This window comes from Mustelus asterias, chromosome 28 (genome assembly GCF_964213995.1).
Source record: "Mustelus asterias chromosome 28, sMusAst1.hap1.1, whole genome shotgun sequence".
In the NCBI taxonomy this organism is placed as follows: Eukaryota; Metazoa; Chordata; class Chondrichthyes; order Carcharhiniformes; family Triakidae; genus Mustelus; species Mustelus asterias.
The window spans coordinates 3,085,859-3,105,947 of record NC_135828.1 but is presented as its reverse complement, the minus strand read 5'-3'; the positions used below and the strand labels follow the sequence as shown (position 1 = coordinate 3,105,947).

The 20,089-nt window shown below is 48.7% G+C and overlaps 1 protein-coding gene across 1 annotated transcript; it reads left to right on the top strand.

Annotated features, from left to right (window-relative positions):
- The first annotated feature begins 13,003 nt into the window (after positions 1–13,003).
- Positions 13,004–19,079, top strand: LOC144480183 (protein FAM241B-like). Its single transcript, XM_078199338.1, has 2 exons — positions 13,004–13,245; positions 15,794–19,079. The coding sequence occupies exons 1-2, from the start codon at positions 13,147–13,149 to the stop codon at positions 16,037–16,039; spliced, it is 345 nt and encodes a 114-aa protein (XP_078055464.1). The 5' UTR covers positions 13,004–13,146; the 3' UTR covers positions 16,040–19,079.
- The last annotated feature ends 1,010 nt before the right edge of the window (positions 19,080–20,089 follow it).

The window sequence follows — 20,089 nt, the reverse complement described above, 5'->3', positions numbered from 1 at the left end:
AGCACAAAGCTCTGAAGCAGTGATGACCATGGAAGGGAAGTGTGGACATTACAAGGAATACAGAGGGACTATAAGATAGATATCACTTAGCAAGCACACAGCCCCAAACTAAGGATATTAGCAATGTCAATCATACAGCAGATACTAAAGAAAGTGAATGGAATGTTGGCATTTATAGCTAAAGGAATAGAATATAAAGGTAAGGAAGTATTGTTACAACTATACAAGGCATTGGTGAGGCCGCACCTGGAGTATTGTGCACAGTTTTGGTCCCCTTATTTGAGGAAAGATGTAGTGGCAGTGGAGGCAGTTCAGAGGAGGTTCACTAGATTGGTTCCAGAGATGAGGGGTTTGTTGTATGAAGAAAGATTGAACAGTTTAGGCTGATACTCTCTGGAATTTAGAAGAATGAGGGGAGATCAAATTGAGGTGATAAAAGGTATGGATAAAGTAGACGTGGAGCGGATGCTTCTTCTTGTGGGGCATTCTAGGACAAGAGGTTCATAGTCTTAGGATAAGGGGCAGCAAATTTAAAACAGAGTTGAGGAGAAACTATTTCTCTCAAAGGGTTGTGAATCGGTGGAATTCGCTGCCCCAAAGTGCGGTGGATGCTGGGACAGTGAGTAAATTTAAGGAGGAGTGAGACAGATTTTTAATTGGGAATGGGGGTTGAAGGGTTATGGGGAGAAGGCAGGAAAATGGGGATGAGGAGCATATCAGCCATGATTGAATGGCGGAGCGAACTCGATGGGCCGAATGGCCTAATTCTGCTCCTATATCTTATGAACTTATGAACAGTGCCCACATCCTGAAAACCATTACAGTAAAGGAAGACCAACTAGCTCATCTTAACCCATTGAAGCATGTGATGGATTTGCCTGGCAACAACATGACCCAGAATTAACAAATGGAATGATGGGATGTAATCTACCTAACAACAAGGTAGACGTTGCCAGCGGCCCACATTCAAAGGGACTGAAGAGATGCGTCCTTTTCCCAGTAATGAGATTAGCAGACACCTAGATAAGATCCGATGTACATTGCCCTGTCATCAGGAAGCAGTTTAGCGAGATGAATGAGGGATCAGAGGAGACATATAGATTCTGATTTCTGAGAGACAGACAACCCATTATACGGTGGGCAGAATCAAAGAGAGCCAAGGGTATAATTATCGACCCCTGAAGAAGCAGAATGGCCAGTTTAACATCTCACAGGAAGGCCAGGGTAGCATCAAACAGAAAGCCAGCTAACAGCAGAGGCCCTTTGTAAAGCCTTACAGCAAAGGCAATTTAAATCTCTTCCCAGACTGGCTCATCCTCTTGTTATTGTGTGCTAACTATAATTGGATTTAATTTATAGATTTGTTTAAGGTGCAGGTGGTTTGGGGAACAGGTGAGTCTTATTGAGTTCAGTATGGGGAAGATCGTTTGGAGCAAGGGGTAAGTTCTAGATAAAATTGTGTGTATGTGTATAATGTGACTTATAGAATTATAGTCCTGTTTGTGTGCATTTGTCTTTTCTTTCATTAATAAATAGTCTTTAGTAATTGATACACTCTGACTGAGCTGCTTCTCACAGCTGGTTTCGTGTGACTCCTCACACCCAATAATATACACCACCATGAAGCAGTGTCTGGCGTTGAAGTGTCCTCATGGATAACATCAGCCTGGTTCACGACACTGCAGCAGAACTCGGAAATATCTGTTTCTCTGATTCTCGGGATTTCTCGTCCAGCACCTTTGCAAACATCCATTCCGTTAGTGAACTCAACTATTGCCTGAAGTCAGCTTTTGTTAAGAGTTCCACTCCACGACCTGTGAACCCTGATAGGCTGGGCCCACGTTATAAAACTCTCTTTACTCCACACTTTCCTCTCAGAGGAAACACTTCCCCTAAATCTACCCTGGTGGCTCCTTCATTACCAAGAACCTTCACCAATCTCACAACTTGTTGTAATTTCACTGGGGGATTTTCACAGCAACTTCATTGCGGTGTTAATGTAAGCCTACTTGTGACACTAATAAATAAACCTTTTACTTTTACCTTTCCATACATTTCCCAACTTACGCACGCTCTGTAAGCCATTCTGCACCCTCTCCTTTCCTTCTCCTCTATGTACTCTATGAACGGTATGCTTTGTCTGTATAGCGCGCAAGAAACAATACTTTTCACTGTATACTAATACAGGTGACAATAATAAATCAAATCAAATTTCTCTAAAGTCTTCCTTCAGAGAAGAATAAGAAAGGTTTGCATTTATATAACATCTTTCACAAGCTCGGGATTGCACTTTACACACACTGGCCGCGATTCACCCAAAAGTGCTGAATTGGCAGGAAAACTGTTCTAAATCCCGACTGTTTTCTCAGTGCAGCTTCTCACCAGAGTTTCCGCACTCTGTGCTCTGCAGAGGTCCCAGTCGTGAATCTCATTAAAAGCCCGGGGAGAGAGGGGGGGTGGGTGCCCATTCACGCCGGAGTTTAACGGCCCTGGAACTCAGCGCATGTGCAGTGGCCCCGATCTGTCAGACTCCCTGTTTACTGGCCAGCTCGATCGCTGGCCAGCCCGGGACCCCCGCAGTGCTGCCCCCCCAGCACCCACCCCCCTTCCCGGGGCCCGATCGTGGCCCCCACAACATTCCTGGGCCAGCCCTGAGCCCCCCCCCCACACGTCCCAGGGGTGCCCCGATGCACAGCCCACCCCGCCAGCAGTAGCGATCCCCCCCACCCCCCTCAACCCGGGGGACCCCCCCACCGCTGCCTACCCCCCGTCCCAGGTCCAAGCCCCCCCGAGTGGCAGGCCCCACCCCAATGCCTGATGAGCAGTGCCAAGGTGCCCCCTGGGTGTGGGCACTTTGCCCCTTGTTCAGTGCTGGGAGCACAGGCTGGCACTGCCAGGGTGGCAATGCCCAGGGGGCACCACCCCCCCCCCCCCCCACTGCCCGACCCCCTGGGGGGCCCCGGTTGCACCCCCCCCTTCATTCCAGCGGAGTCTCCCGCTAGTTACCCAAACATGGGGAGCTAGTCTGAACCGTGCCGGAATGAAGTACCCCAGGCTGGGTGGGAGATTCAATCGGGACTGTTAACTTCCCAATAATCACATTGAAAATACATTAAAAATACATTTTAAAAAAGGATACAAATGACTTACCTGCCTTCCCGCCGGTCCCCAGCACGGTCCGGTCTCCAGCCCTGTCCGGTCTCCAGCTCTGTCCGGTCCCCAGCACCGTCCGGTCCCCAGCCCTGTCCGGTCCCCAGCACCGTCCGGTCCCCAGCCCTGTCCGGTCCCCAGCACCGTCCGGTCCCCAGCACCGTCCGGTCCCCAGCCCTGTCCGGTCCCCAGCACCGTCCGGTCCCCAGCACCGTCCGGTCCCCAGCACCGTCCGGTCTCCAGCACCGCCCGGTCCCCAGCACTGTCCGGTCCCCAGCACGGTCCGGTCCCCAGCACGGTCCGGTCCCCAGCCCTGTCCGGTCTCCGGTTCTCGGAGATGCGCGTGCATTCCCAGTGCATGCGCAAGTCCCGGAACAAGGCCGACAACGCGCATCTCCCACCGCGACCGGCCAGAAAAGTTGCGGGTCGCGATGGGAGATTCACGGTCAATATTTCTGTCGTGTCATCACCATTCTTATATCGGGAGCTCTGCACCCAATTTACACACAGCAACCTCCTTAGGACTTGGTTAACACGACTGTGCATTGGCCGTGCTAAATTCTCCCTCAGTGTACCCGAACGGGCGCCGGACTGTGGCCACTAGGGGATTTTCACAGTAACTTCATTGCAGTGTTAACGTAAACCAACTTGTGACACAAATAAATAAACTTTAAACGAGTAACATTACTTACTTGTTCAACAGGACAAACCAAAACCTAAACAAAGGGATGAAATTATAATTCATCCTCACACAGTTTCTGAAGATCTTCTTTCTGTCACCGGTCCCAGTCTACAAAGTAAATGGTTCAATTTGATTTTATAATCCCTTTATTTCATCTACACCCGGCTCCCACTGCACTTCTACACTTCAATCGGGGTTTTTTATGTTGAAGATGAAAGGAAAATGGTTTTCAAGTACTCGGATACTGTAACACTTGTAATCAGCGACAGCTTTCACGAAATATATATTAAAAAAACACAACCTGGAAGATCCAAACAGGTTTGTAATATTCGCTTTTGATCTCAATGCGGAAACTTGCTGCTTGTTACTGGGCTGTGAGCTCCACCTCCTGGGAACTAAGGGTTTTACAGGTGGAATGAACAGAAAAAAATGTTGAAGGCAATAGACAAATTAACCTTTCACATCTACCCCTCCAAGGTGGCACAGTGGTTAGCACTGCTGTCTCAGCGCCAGGGAGCTGGGTTCAATTCCCAGCTTCGGTCACTGTCTGTGCAGAATCTGCACATTCTCCCCATGTCTGCGTGGGTTTTCTCCGGATGCTCCGGTTTCCTCCCACAGTCTGAAAGACGTGCTGGTTAGGTGCATTGGCCGTGCTAAATTCCCGCTCAGTGTACCCGAACAGGTGCCAGAGTGTGGCAGCTAGGGGATTTTCACAGTAACTTCATTGCAGTGTTAATCTAACTTGTGACTAATAAATAAACTTTAAACAACCTCCAGCTTGATAACCCTCCAAGATCTCTGCACTCCTCCAATTCTGGTCTCTGAAGCATCCCCAATTTTAATCGCTCTGGCATTGGCGTCCGCACCTTCATCCATTCGGGGCCTAAATTCTGGAATTCTCTCCCTAAATCTACCTGCCTCACCACCTCTCTTTCCTAATTTAATCTGTTCCTTAAAACCAACAACTCTGCCCAAGCTTTTGATTCTAATTTCTCTTAATGTGGTTCATCTTCCAATCCTGTTTGATAATGCAGCTGTGAATTGGGGATGTGTTGAAGATGCTACATAAATGCAGTTGTTGTTCTATTATGACAACAAAAAGAGGAGCGAAGCATTGAAGAGATTGGAACTTGCAGATCTGAACTTTAACCTGGAGGTGTTGTTCGACCAGGAGAGGAGAAAAGGCAGAGAATGCTGAGTGAGTGTACTTGGTGTGAATTTAATCTTTGATTCAGTATCAGAGTCTGAGCTGTGGAAACAACTAAAGCTGGTGAGTCTGGACAGGGGGGTGGAGGAGAGAGGGGGAGAAATTGCCTCAAAACTGTCACTGTGCAATGGAAGGGTCTTATTCACAAAACGTAAATGATACGAGGATCGGATGGGTGTAGGATGAACCTGGGCTGATCTGGGGGTGGTTTATGCTGACTGAATGAGCTGCAATAAGGGTGGTTCACATGGAGTACTGGCACTGAGCGGTCCCGGCGCTGTGTCTCATTCTGTTCATGGGCAAAGTGATCTAAAGGTTTTGCGCCATGACCTTCTCCTGTTGAGGAATGGTTTGGAATTCTGTCTGTTCTGACAATGACAGAGTGGGATGGTTTGGGACTTTTCTTTTACAAAGCTCATCATAAATCCAGGTTCAATTTGATGTGAAAATGAGAAAGACGGGGTTGAACAGCAGAGAGAGAGCACAGCATGGAATGGTCACAGAAGCTTGTCTTTCATCTGATCATCACTGGGAACTCAAACACTTGGAAAAGATAAAGCTGCAAAGGCTTTTATCCAAACCCCATCATAGAGACCACTCTGCCCAACTGAGCCTCATCCTATCCCACCCTTCATCTCACCCCATCAACATACCCTTCTATTCCTCATGTGGTGGGTATGTACTTACACCAAATCTGTTGTCATAAAACATTGCTAAGATTTAAAACCATTCTATCATACTTGATGTGTTGGTATTAATCACCCTACTCTTTGAAGGTTTAATCTGCTGTGGGTAGGGTTAAGCCTTAAACTACTCCTTAACCACTGTCAGCGTGTACTGGATTACCACCAGTAGTGGTGTTGGTGAATATTGATCCGGGAACTGGGGAGAATTCCCCTGTGCCTCTTCGAAATAATCATTTACATCAGTTCAATATCACCTCCAAAAGATGGCACTCCCTCAGTATAGTATTGGACTCAATTATAGGATCCCTGCAGTGCAGAAGGAGGCCATTTGGCCCATCGCGCATGCGCCAACTCTCTGTCAGAGCATCTTACCTGGGCCCTAACCCGTTAACCCCATGTACTTATCCCACTGATCCCCCTAACCTACATATTTGTGGACACTAAGGAGCAATTTAGCACGGCCAATCCTGCACATCCTTCAGATTGTGGGAGGAAACCCACGCAGACACGGGGAGAACGTGCAGACTCCACACATGATGTGGAGATGCCGGTGATGGACTGGGGTGGACGCAGTAAGAAGTCTCACAACACCCAGTCAAAGTCTAACAGGTTTATTTGGAATCACGAGCTTTCGGAGCGCTGCTCCTTCATCAGGTGAGTCAAACTCCGCACAGACAGCGACCCAAGCCGGGAATTGAACCCGGGTCCCTGGCGCTGTGAGGCAGCAATGCTAACCGTGTCATCCTGGATATTGCGTTTAACTCTGTGGAGTGGTATTTAAATCCACAAACTTCTGAGCCAGTGATGAGTGTGCTGAGTCAGGTCACCGTTAATCTGAATGATTGCATTCCCCCACAGAGCGAGAGGAAACATTATGTTGCACAGGTTACACCATCAGGCACCCAAGATCTGATCTAAAGAACAGTAAGTGATACCACAGCGCACACAGACTGGGTCATGTATGTGCCACGTTGGTGATCATGTGTATCACAGCCTGGGCGAAGCTATGGACGTGAATATTTCTTCACATTCCGCGGGGTGTTGAATGGGATACGCTGTAAAAATCAATGAGTGTGACAGGGAAAGTGTTACAGGAAATAAAGAGGACACTGGCAGGAAGTGTGACCTTTAACCATTGCAGGACAATGAAGCGGCAGAGATTCTTATTCCAATTATTCAATCTGTTATTTTATTTCAAAGAATTAAAGTTAGAAACAAAGAAAATTACAGCACAGGAACAGGTCCTTCGGCCCTCCAAGCCTGCACCGACCATGCTGCCCGTCTGAACTAAAATCCCCTACCCTTCCCGGGACCATATCCCTCCATTCCCATCCTATTCATGTATTTATCAAGACGCCCCTTAAAAGTCACTATCGTATCTGCTTCCACTAGCACCCCCCCCCCCCCCTCCCCCCCTCCCTCGCAGCGAGTTCCAGGCACCCCATCCTCTGGGTAAAAAAACTTGCTAACATCAGCTGCCGCTTGCAATTTTCAGGACAATATTTTGCATCGAGTGAACCTCTTTATTTTTAGCAAAGGCTGTATGAACAGGAAGGTATTTTTAGTCCTTACACCTGAAGGTACTCAGTCTGCATCCACACCTAATGGAACAAGCAGCTCAATGTCGGCCTGAAGCACACATGGTCACCACAAGGTGGCAGTCACCTTCAACAGAAAAGCTCCCAGCCTCTCCCTCTCTGCCCCATCATTAAAACTGCAGCTAAACCCCCATCTCTCTCACTGCCCCCATACCTACCCCTGACAACCAGCAGAGACGGAGCTGATGCTGAAACTCTATCCCTTCCCCATTATTTCAGAATCAAGAACATTGCAGCACGGAAAGTGACCTGTCCTTTGTCACATTCATCATCTTGAATATTGCAATGATTTTGGGGTCACGCTAAAACCCACGACCATTTCCAATGAGTGCTGCTGTGTTAACTGAAAATCTGAAATGTCGATTCTGATGAATTAAAATGAGGGAAGAAATTTAAACTGATGTTCCAGCGTGGTACTGCGAGGGAGTGCCGCATTGTCACGGGTTCTGGCTGTTAGCCCCAAGATTCCCTCTGTCCCCCTGGGGAGGGGGGTTGGGGGGGGGTGGGGTAGGGAGAGATCTCATGGCATGAAGAGGAGCAGGGGGAGTTATCTGTGTCCTGACCAATGTTTATCCCTCAATCAGCATCACAAGTAACAAATGATCTGCTCACTATCACAGCAGGTGCTCCGGTTTCCCCCCACAGTCCAAAAGATCTGCTGGTTAGGTGTATTAGCCATGCTAAATTCTCCCTCAGTGTACCCGAACAGGTGCCAGAGTGTGGCGACTAGGGGATTTTCTCAGTAACTTCATTGCAGTGTTAACGTAAGCCTACTTGTGACTAATAAATAAACTTGGGCAGCACAGTGGTTAGCACTGCTGCCTCACAGCGCCAGGGACCTGGGTTCGATTCTCGGCTTGGGTCACTGTGTGGAGTTTGCACATTCTCCCCGTGTCTGTGTGGGTTTCCTCCGGGTGCTCCAGTTTCCTCTCACAGTCCGAAAGACGTGCTGGTTAGGGTGCATTGGCCATGCTAAATTCTCCCTCAGTGTACCCGAACAGGCGCCGGAGTGTGGCGACTCGGGGAATTTCACAGTAACTTCATTGCAGTGTTAATGTAAGCCTACTTGTGACAATAAATAAACTTTAGACTTTAAGTGCTGGTTGTGGGATCTTACTGTGCACAGATTGTCTGCCATATCTCCGATGCTACAACAGTGACCACACTTGCAAAATATTAAAGTGCTTTGGGACATTGTGTGGCCGTTAAAGGGCGCTATATCAATGAAATTCACCTCTGTTGGATTGGCTAAGCTAGGAGTGGAAAGCTCACATTTGAGATATGAATTAATGTGTTCAGTGATGAAGGATATTTTGAATCTTTGCTATATTTACGATCTCCTGAAATGCGAGTGCACCAAATTCAAAACTAAACCTTGGAAATGTCGCGTGGCACAGGTTGTTCAGTGTGACGTGTCCAGCCGATCTGTATCTGTGGGATCTTGCCTAATCTTCATTCCCCCTTCTGAGTGAGTGAGGATGCTTTGGGGAGATGTGCTATGGCACTGAGTGGAAATCTATGCTGGAGGTTTCCATTCACCGCACAGAATACGGAGCTAATCGCATTTGTAGATTGTTCCTGCAGCCCGGGCTTGGGGAATAAAACCTGACTACAGAAAAGGTGTCTTACCCACATCGCGACATACCAGGATCAGGGAAATGCAACAATAAAGCTCGTGTACAACGTGGGGCCTTCGCTGCCGACTCTTCAAGTGTCACTCTACATTTTCAGCTTGGCTGCTCAGGAGAAGGCCCAGACTTAACCCCCAGTGACACTGAGGGTAGGCCACGCTGAATAGGAATTCACAAGTCTATACAGCCCAACTAACTGAAGCACATGTGTGTTGAGGAGCTGCCTCCAGCTGCCCTCCATAGTTACAGGGCCAACTCTGAGAAGTTCCATGCCTCACTAAAGAAACCATTTCTTTCTAACGAGACCTAATTTGGGCTGAATAGAGGCACCGTTATATATATGACATTTTCATTGCAAACTAACAAGTAAAGAAATTCAATTATCGCTGAAAGCTCCTTTCTAATCGCTCATTCATTTAGTTTGTCTCCAAATTAGTTTGCATATAAAAGCCATCAGGTCATTCATCAGCAGACAAAAAGCAAAGAAAATATTTTTTATCGTTTAAAAAAAAAACAAAGAGGGAATGAACAAAGCAGCCAGATTTCAGGGCAGACAGCTCTTCTCCAACATGTCTAAGGTCTTCCGTCATTGAGGTCGAGAGCTGCAGCCTTTTATATAGTGTCACAGTCAGATAATGTCCCTTCAGCATCATGGAAGCAGCAACCGTCACAACATAAAGCACGAGGCCACAAATCAGCCACAAAGCTCGCTGTTTCTCCACCGAACAACGTCACCTCGTATTTAGTTTAGTCGCCTGGAACTCATTGCGAAACTCCGTCAGTAATCCCCATTAAACTGAAGTAGCATCAGCCAAACAGAACACAGGGTGGCACGGTGGCACAGTGGTTAGCACTGCTGCCTCACAGCACCAGGGACCCAGGTTCAATTCCAGGCTTGGGTCACTGTTTGTGCGGAGTTTGCACGTTCTCCCCGTATCTGCGTGGGTTTCCTCCGGGTGCTCTGGTTTCCTCCCACAGTCCAAAAGACGTGCTGGTAAGGGTGCATTGGCCGTGCTAAATTCTCCCTCAGTGTACCCGAACAGGCGCCGGAGTGTGGTGACTAGGGGATTTTCACAGTAACTTCATTGCAGTGTTAATGTAAGCCTATTTGTGACTAATAAATAAACTTTAACTTTAAAAATCTTTGGCGCGTGGGAGGAAACCGGAGCACCCGGAGGAAACCCACGCAGACACGGGGAGAAGGTGCAAACACCACACAGACGGTGACCCAAGCCGGGAATTGAATGGTCTGAGAAAGTATTCACTGACCGTATATTTATGACCATATTGAGGCTGCAGATGGAATCCGGGGGAGAGTTGGGCGAGAGGGTAGATTAGGGATGTGGGGTAGAGTTGGGGGGTAGATTGAGGAAGTGGGGAGAGTTGGGGGTAGATTGGGGCAGTGGGGGAGAGTTGGGGGAGATTGGGGGTGTGGGGGAAAGTTGGGCATAGATTGGGGCAGTTGTGGGGAGTTGGGGGAGATTGGGAGTTGGGGGAGATTGGGAGAGTTGGGGGATTTGGGGGTAGATTGGGGCTGTGGGAGAGAGTTGGGGGAGATTGGGGCTGTGGGGGAGAGTGGGGGAAATTGGGGTAGATTGAGGTTGTGGCGGAGTGTTCGGGTAAATTGGGGTGGTGGGGAGAGTTGGGGAGATTGGAGATGTGGGGGAGAATTGGGGGTGATTGGGGTAGATTGGGGCTGTGGGGGAGAGTTGGGGGTGATTGGGGTAGATTGGGGCTGTGGGGGAGAGTTGGGGTGATTGGGGTAGATTGGGGCTGTGGGGGAGAGCTGGGGGTGATTGGGGTAGATTGGGGCTGTGGGGGTGATTGCAGTAGATTGGGGCTGTGGGGGAGAGTTGGGGGTGATTGGGGTAGATTGGGGCTGTGGGGGAGAGTTGGGGGTGATTGGGGTAGATTGGGGCAGTGGGGGAGAGTTGGGGGTGATTGGGGTAGATTGAGGCTGTGGGGAGAGTTGAGGGTAGATTGGGGGAGCTGGGGGAGAGTTGGGAGTAGATTGGGGGAGTAGGGGGAGAGCTGGGGTAGATTGGGGGAGTTGGGGGAGAGTTGGGGGTGGATTGGGGGAGTTATTGGGGGAGTTGGGGGAGATTGGGGGTTGGGAGAATTGGGGGTAGTTGGGGATAGTTTGGGGCTGCGGGTGAGAGTTGGGGGGATTTGGGGGGAGATTGGGAGGGAATTGGGGTAGATTGGGGCAGTGAGGAGAGTGAGATTGGGGTAATGGGGGAGAGTTGTGGGAGATTGGGAGGGAGTTGGAGGAGATTGGGGTTAGGTTGGGGGGAGTTGGTGGGAGTGTTGGGGGAGATTGGAGGGAGTTGGGGGAATCGGGGGTAGATTGGAGGGAGCTGAGGGAGATTAGGGCAGTGAGGAGAGTTGGGGTAGATTGGGGCTCGGTTGGGGGAAGTTGAGGGGAGAGTTGGGGCAGATTGGAGTGAGCTGGGGAAATCGGGGGTAGATTGGAGGGAGTTGGGGAGATTGGGGGAGTTGTGGGAGATTGGGGATTGGAAGAGTTGGGGGCTAGCTGGGGGTAGATTGAGGCTGTGGGGGAGAGTTGGGGTGGTTGGGGGTTGATTGGGGGACTTGGGGGAGAGTTGGGGGTAGATTGGGGGAATTTGGGGAGCTCAGGTAGATTAGGGGGAGTTGGGGTAGATTGGGGGTTGGGAGAGTTGGGGGGATTTGGGGGGAGATTGGGAGGGTGTTGGGGTAGATTGGGGCAGTGAGGACAGTTGGGGGTTGATTGGGGTAATGGGGAGAGTTTTTTTTAAAATTTTCAGAAACCCTACAGTGCGGAAAGAGGCCATTTGGCCCATCGAGTCTGCACCGACCACAATCCCATCCATGCCCCAGCCCCATATCCCTACATATTTACCGCTAATCCCTCTAACCTACACATCTCAGGACTCTAAGGGGCAATTTTTAGCATGGCCAATCAACCTAACCTGCACATCTTTGGACTGTGGGAGGAAACTGGAGCACCCGGAGGAAACCCACGCAGACACGAGGAGAATGTGCAAACTCCACACAGACAGTGACCCAAGCCGGGAATCGAATCCAGATCCCTGGAGCTGCGAAGCAGCAGTGCTAACCATTGTGCTACCGTGCCGCCCCAATCTCTCCCCTACACCCCCAATCTCCCCCCAGCTACTGGGGCTGTGGGGGAGAGTTGGGGGGATTTGGGGGGAGATTGGAGTTGGGGTAGATTGGGGGTGGGTTGGGGGTAGATTGGGGGGTGTTAGCAGTAGATGGGGGTTGGGGAGAATGGGGGAGAATTGGGGGGAAATTGGGGGCGTTGGGGGAGATTCGGGGGAGTTGGGTGTAGATTGGGGCAGTGGGGAGATTGGGGCTATGTTGGGGGAGTTGGGGGGAGAGTTGGGGTAGATTGGAGGGAATCGGGGATTTGGGGGTAGATTGGGAAGCAGTTAGGGGTAGATTGGCAGTGTGGGGGAGAGTTGGGGGTAGATTGGAGGGTTGGAGGGAGATTGGCGGAGTTGGGGGTAGATTGGGGGGAGTTGGGGGAGATTGGGGTGGTTTGGGGGAGATTGGGGGGACGTTAGGGGTAGATTTGGGGGGTTGGTGGAGATTGGGGGAGTTGGGGGTAGATTGGGGGAGTTGGGGTTAGATTGGGGAAGTTGGGGTTAGATTGGGGGGAGTTGGGGGTAGATTGGGGGCAATGGGGAGATTGGGGCAGTGGGGGAGAGTTGGGGGTAGGTTGGAGGTAGATTGGGGGGAGGTTGGGGGAGATTGAGGGAGTTGGGGGTAGATTGGGGGCAATGGGGAAGATTGGGGCAGTGGGGGAGAGTTGGGGGAAGTAGGGGGACTTGGGGGGAGTTGGGGAGAGATTAGGGGTGTCGGGGAGAGATTGGGGGGAGTTGAGGGGAGGTCAGGGCTACACGGAGACTCTCTCCATTGCGGAGATTGAGTAGTTGAACGGGACTGTTGTTGCGGAGAGGCTTTGCCGGGGAAGGGAAGGAGCTTCTATCGGAGTTGATTCTCTGTAACACTGATGACTCACATTTCCTCTGTGAGTGTTTGTGTGGGGAAGTGTGTGAGAGGCACAGGGACTGGGATATTACAGCAGGAATATTACAGCAGGGACTGGGATATTCGCTGCGTTGCTCCTGTCTCTGGCTCAGTGTTGTCTCTTTCTCTGCCTCCTGCCCCTGGAACAGAGCGCAGGAAAATGGTTCGCATTCTGGCTAATGGAGACATTGTACAAGATGATGATCCCCGCATCAGGAAACAGCCTCAGGGGAGAGAGAATCTGAACAGACCGCGGCAGGTCAGTACCACTCACACAGCAGCAGCTTTCAAACTGGGTTGATTCTCCTGTTGCTGCTGTTTTATACATTTAACAATCTGTGAATGTGGGAGTTTCCCTTGTTGGCGGGTTCCAGGCTGGGTTGGGAATTCACAGAATTGTTACAGGGCGGAAAGAGGCCATTCGACCCATCTTGCCTGTGCCAGCTCTCCAGGTGGGCATCACCTCCACCTACAGGAACCCCCCAGGGACCGGGATCAGTTAACACCCTTTTGGTTTCAGGGCCAAGAGAGCAGCTGGCAGGATTTTTGCCAAATGATATAATTGGATCATTTTTTAAAGTTTATTTATTAGTCACAAGTAGGCTTACATTAACACTGCAATGAAGTTACTGTGAAAATTCCCTAGTCGCCACACTCTGGTGTCTGTTCGGGTACACTGAGGGAGAATTTAGCACGGCCAATGCACCTAACCAGGATGTCTTTTGGACTGTGGGAAGAAACCGGAGTCATAGAGGTTTATAGCATGGAAACAGGCCCTTCAGCCCAACTTGCCCATGCTGCCCTTTTTTTTAAACACCTAAGCTAGTCCCAATTACCCGCATTTGGCCCATATCCCTCTATACCCATTTTACCCATGTAACTGTCTAAACACTTTTTAAAAGACAAAATTGTACCCGCCTCTACTATTACCTCTGACAGCTTGTTCCAGACACTCACCACCTTCTGTGTGAAAAACTCCATGAAACCCATAAGACCATAAGACATAGGAGCGGAAGTAAGGCCATTCGGCCCATCGAGTCCACTCCACCATTCAATCATGGTTGATTTCAACTCCATTTACGCACGCAGACACGGGGAGAATTTGCAGACTCCACACAGACAGTGACCCAAGTTGGGGATCGAACCTGAGTCCCTGGCGCTATGAGGCAGCAGTGCTAATGACAGTGCCACCATGCCACCCCATACAGTACAGATGGAAGCTCTTTGGCCCATCATGCCTGTGCTAGTTCTTTAGCAGAGCGATCCACTCTCCCTGACCTTTCCTCATAGTCCTTAAGTGTTTTCCTCTTCTAGTATTTATCCACTTTCCTTTTGAAAGTTATTATTGAAGATTTTGGTCTGTGCTTTTCAGGTCACCGGATCCAGCTGTGGAAAAGCCCTTATCTCATGTCAACTCTTTGTCAGTTGCCATAATTGTGTGTCCTCTGGTTTCCGGCTCTGCTGCTGAATAGGGGTTTCTATTCTCTGAAAGCATAGGGCAGTGCGGTTAATATCTCCAAAACTCCTACATCTCTTGTCACATTTCAGCCGGTGCTCTCTGAAAGGTCTGAGTTGCTCTTGAATTAACTCTTTCCTGAGAGTTTGAGCCGCTGTCACTATCGGATGAGAGATTCCTTCTCATCTCTAACTTTGACCATGGCCTGCGAATGGTGTCCTCTAAGCAGCGTGATTTACATCAATACTCTCTCTGAAGGAGTGCAGCTGGTGCTGTGCTTCTGTTACTAGGCTAATATACCAGAGAGCGAGAGGTCAGAACTGACCAACTTCACAAATTGAAGTTACAGAGACGTCACTGCACAAAAGGAAGCCATTTGGCCCATCGAGTCCATGCTGGCTCACTGCAGGACAATTCAGTAATTCCCATATAGAAACCCAAAATCCCAAAGCTCTGGAGTGAGATCTGAACCCACAATATTTTGTTTCATGTGCTATCCATTAAGCCACACCTAACCAACTGTTTTTTTTTCAGTCTTGTCAGTTAAAGGGACTCCCAAGACTATCAGATTGTCTTAAAAGTCCAAGTAACCTTTAGGGAAGGAAGTGCAGTTTTGGTGTCCTTATCTGAGGAAGGATGTCCTTGCTATAGAGGGAGTACAGTGAAGGTTTACCAGACTGATTCCTGGGAATGGCAGCTCTGTCAAATGAGGAGCGACCAAGTCGGTGAGGATTATATTCACTGGAGTTTAGAAGAGTGAGAGGGGATCTCATAGAAACTTATAAAATTCTAACAGGGTTAGACAGGGTAGATTCAGAAAGAATGTTCCCAATGGTGGGGAGTCCAGAATTAGGGGTCATAGTTTGAGGATAAGGGGTAAATCTTTTAGAACTGAGGTGAGGAGAAATTTCTTCACCCAGAGGGTGGTGAATGTGTGGAATTCACTCCCATAGAATATAGTTGAGGCCAAAACGTTGTCTGATTTCAAGAAGAAATTCAATATAGCTCTTGGGGCTAAAGGGATCAAGAGATATGGGAGGAAGGGGGGATCAAGATATTGAATTCGATCATCCGTCATGGTCAAAATGAATGGCGGAGGACGCTCGAAGGCCGAATGGCCTCCTGCTTCTAGTTTCTGTGTTTTTATGTTTCTAAATCTGCTGCCCTTACCTGGCCTGTGCCTCTATGTGACTCCATACCCACACCAACATGGTTACCTGCCCTCTAAAGTGGCCTAACATACTAACTCAGGGCAACTAGGAATGGCCTATCAATCCCGAACACTAGTATCGAATAAAACGCTGGAACGAATGCTGATTTTTATTTTTGTTATCCTATCTTTTCCCACCAGGGTTTCATCCATAACTCCGAGAATACGAACCCACTTTATCAGGGACAAGGCAACCAAGGACGTTCACTGTTTGCGGATCTGAATCAACGTTTAATCAGCATGGGATTTCCACGGTGGAATCTGGGAAATCAAGTCATTGAACCAATCATGTCAGTCATTCTGATCCTGTTGCTAATGATGTTCGGAATGCGGGGCCTTCTCCTGATTGGTGGCTTGTATCTGTTCTCACGATTTACTCAACGGTAACCGGATTCAGTGCTGAGTTTTTCTACCCGGCCCTGTACAGGTCTTCCTGATTCTTCCTTTCTCCCTGCTTGAAAAAACTGGTGAACAGAAAATATTTACAGTTGAAATAATGGAATGAAAAGTGACTGTTTAAACCTCAACAGCTCAATTGCCTGCAAGGTTTGGACCTTTTTCCTGTTGGATCACCGTTGAGCAAGTGTTTCAGAAATGCCGGACTTTGGGGGAAAAAATCATTCCTCATTTTAATTGCTTTCGGACAACTTTACTTTTGAATCTTTCTCTGTTGATTGGTTGAGTTTGTATGAGAGAGCTAGTCACGAGATGAAAAGCTGGTAGTGTGGTTGTTCTGGTGATGTATAAAGCCATCTGGTTCGCTAATGTTCTTTAGAGAAGGAAATTGACGTTTCTTACCCGGTCTGGCTCACACGTGACTCTAGTCCCACATGACAGTGTTGGCCCTTGACTACTTGTTTTGAATTGACCTGGGTTTTGGCAAGGAGCTCCGAGATTCTGTATCTAATTGCAGAATTATCATTGAATAGAATCATAGAATCTCTACAGTGCAGAAAGAGGCCATTCAGCCCATCGAGTCTGCACCAACCACAATCCCACCCAGGCCCTATCCCCATAACCCTACTTATTTATCTTCCTAACTCCCTGACACTAAGGGGCATTTTTAGCATGGCCAATCAACTTAACTCACACATCTTTGGAGTGTGGGAGGAAACCGGAGCACCCGGAGGAAACCCACGCAGACACGGGGAGAATGTGCAAACTCCGCACAGACAGTGACCCAAGCCAGGAATCGAACCCAGGTCCCTGGCATTGTGAGGCAGCAGTGCTAACCACTGTGCCGTCCCATCATATCATAGAATCGTACAGCTCAGAAGAGGCCCTTCGGCCCATCGAGTCTGCACCGACACATTAGAAACACCTGAACTCCCATCTAATCCCATCTGCCAGCGATTGGCCCATAGCCCTGAATGTTATGATGTGCCAAGTGCTCATCCGTTAGAATTAAAGTTCTGTAAACATCTCCTCTTTCCACCTGAGTTCCCGATTGTACACGATTGTATTTTGAACTTTGTTTTGCCTGTTGCCAGCTTTGTGAGTGCAGTACAAAGTGAGCTGTCACCCCCCGTGACCCAGGAATGTCCTCTGGAGGTTACCTCTGTGCCTGTCGATTAGAAATGTCGGTCTCACACCCGATGCAACTTCTCCATCTCCTGGTTATTCCCAACACCCAGCACTGGTGGCAACTTTCACAACTGGATGTCCAAAACCTGTCTGGGGACAATCTCAGAGAAAATTCGTTGAAATGCGTAATAATTCTTGTTAAGGGAAAATGTTCAGGATAGTGGGAGGGACAGTGTAAGAGCATATATCTCATCCTTAGGCTTGCATCAAACCCAGATTGATAGAACAAAATTCACTTCTGTCTCAGTGGAAAGATGATTAGTTCCGAGGAATTAACAGTATAAAGAATTACCCATTGTGCCCATGGCCCGTTTTGAAACAGCCTCTGTAATCTCATTCCCCCACCATTTCCCTAAATACTTTCTTCTCAAGAACATAGCGATACCCCCCCATTCATTTTCTTAGCCTCCATGCACCCACCAATGCCTTTGTTGATCTCCCCCAGTCCTTTTCTGAATGTGGACCTTGATGGTTGATCCCAGAAGTCCACAGAATCCTGGCACCTTCAGTCAGATCGCCAACCTTCCAGCTTCCGGAGCTGCAGGGAGTTACGCCCGATATCTCCCGCTCGGAAATGTTGCGAGGGGTCCCGACCGTGAGCTGACACCCTGATCATCCTGCAACTGAAGCAGACACACGGTGTCCGGATGCAGCCCAACAAATTTCCGAAAATGTTTCCGGGAGGTCCCAGTGACTGAGTGGCCGAGAAGAGAGTGGGGACTCAAACCAAAAGAGAAAACGCTGGAACATCTCAGCAGGTCTGGCAGCATCTGTAAGGAGAGAAAAGAGCTGACGTTTCCAGTCCAGGTGACCCTTTGTCAAAGAGTGGGGACTGATCCTGGTTCCTCACCATCGTGACAGAGCGAGTTCACAACTGAGCCACCCAACCTCAACAACCAATGTGCAAAACCTGGCACAGCATCATCATGGCATTTGGGTATCGCCAGACTGTGCAGGCCCAGACGTTCCCCATTGAGTCACTTGGTTGAGAGGACCCTAATGAAGATTGCGTAATCATCACATTTTCATTAGCGCATCCACCACATTGGACCAAACTTCAGTCTTGATGGTATTCTCTGTTTTACTGAACATTTTTTTATCCATTGGTGGGACACGGGCATCGCTGGCTGACCAGTATTTATTGCCCATTGTTTGCCCAAGGGCAGTTGAGAGTCAACCACATTGCTGTGGATCTGGAGTCACATATAGGTCAGACCAGGTGAGAACGGCAGATTTCCTTCCCCAAAGGACATTAGTGAACTGGATGGTTTTTTCAGACGATGGTTTCACGGTCATCAGTAGATTCTTAATTCCAGATATTTTTATTGAATTCAAATTCCACCATCTGCCGTGGCGGGATTCGAACCGGGGTCTCCAGAACATTAACCGAGTTTCTGGATTAATAGTCTAGCGATAATATCACGAGGCTATCGCCTCCCCCTCTCAGTCACCTCTGAAATAACTCAGATGCTCTGGAATGTTCTGAGGATATTGTTGCGATTCATCTGCCCCACATTGACGGAGCGATTCTTAAACTTACTGTGAACTGGAAATCTTTACATCTAACCCTTTCTAAATAGTAGAAGCCAATTAAATAATTCTTACTTCCTTTCAGCAATTTATAGATTATGAACAATAGATGGTGTGTATCTGATTAGTAAAAAAGTTGTTATATTCCAGCAGGTATGACATCTGATATCTTTACTGTTCCTCTCAATGAGTAGAGTGCTTTTGGCTTCCCTGAATGTAAAACTTCACAGGAGCTCTTGAAAAGCAGCATTTTTTTTAGGAATGAGTAAAGATTGGAGAAAGAATTAATTGTTGAATAAAAGTCTGTACAGGTCTTCAGTCTTTTCTCTGTGTTTCTGACCATGACGATTTGGGGCTGGTCACAGTAACTTTAAAGTCAAGAAGGACAGTCTGAGGGTACCCATCACTCCTGTGCTAGCTCTGGTAAAACAAACACCATTCAGGCCCCTTCCCCAAAGTCTTTCAGATAGTCTCATTATTTTCATGAAAAAAATGTCCCCTTTATTCAGCGTAAAATAGATTTTTGTGAGAAGACAATGTAAAGTTAAATAAAAAGTGAAGCGGAGAAGAAGAACAGCACAGTGGTTAGCACTGCTGCCTCACAGCGCCAGGGGCCCGGGTTCGATTCCCAGCGGCACAGTGGTTAGCACTGCTGCCTCACAGCGCCAGGGGCCCGGGTTCGATTCCCAGCGGCACAGTGGTTAGCACTGCTGCCTCACAGCGCCAGGGGCCCAGGTTCAATTCCCAGCTCGGGTCACTGTCTGCGTGGAGTCTGCACGTTCTCCCCGTGTCTGCATGGATTTCCTCCAGGTGCTTTGGTCTCCTCCCACAGTCTATAGATGTGTAGGCTAGGTGGATTGGCCATGCTAAATTTCCCCTTAGTGTCAGGGGGACTAGCTAAGGTAAATGCAGGGGGTTATGGGGATAGGGCCTGGATGGGATTGTGGTCAGTGCAGACTCGATGGGCCGAATGACCTCCTGCTGCACTGTGGGGTTCAATGATTCTATCAAAAGGGATCGGGGGGGGGGGGTGCGGGGGTTGCACTAAACTGGGAATATCTCAGTCTGAAACTGGCAATCAGAGCACTATTACGTTGTACACGTGGGCCCCTCAATTTGGAAACCAATATTTGAAAAACTTGTATGAGGGATCTGTTGCTTATTGAACAATGATCTTTATTGTATTCAGTGCTATTTGGAATTTGGCTGCTGATTTTGAGGATTTATATTTAGTTTTGATGGTTTGCTTGCTGGAGAGGTTTTGAGAATGCATCATGTCCACTGCAAATAGCCACAGGTACAGCAGCCTCACACGGTTGTTAG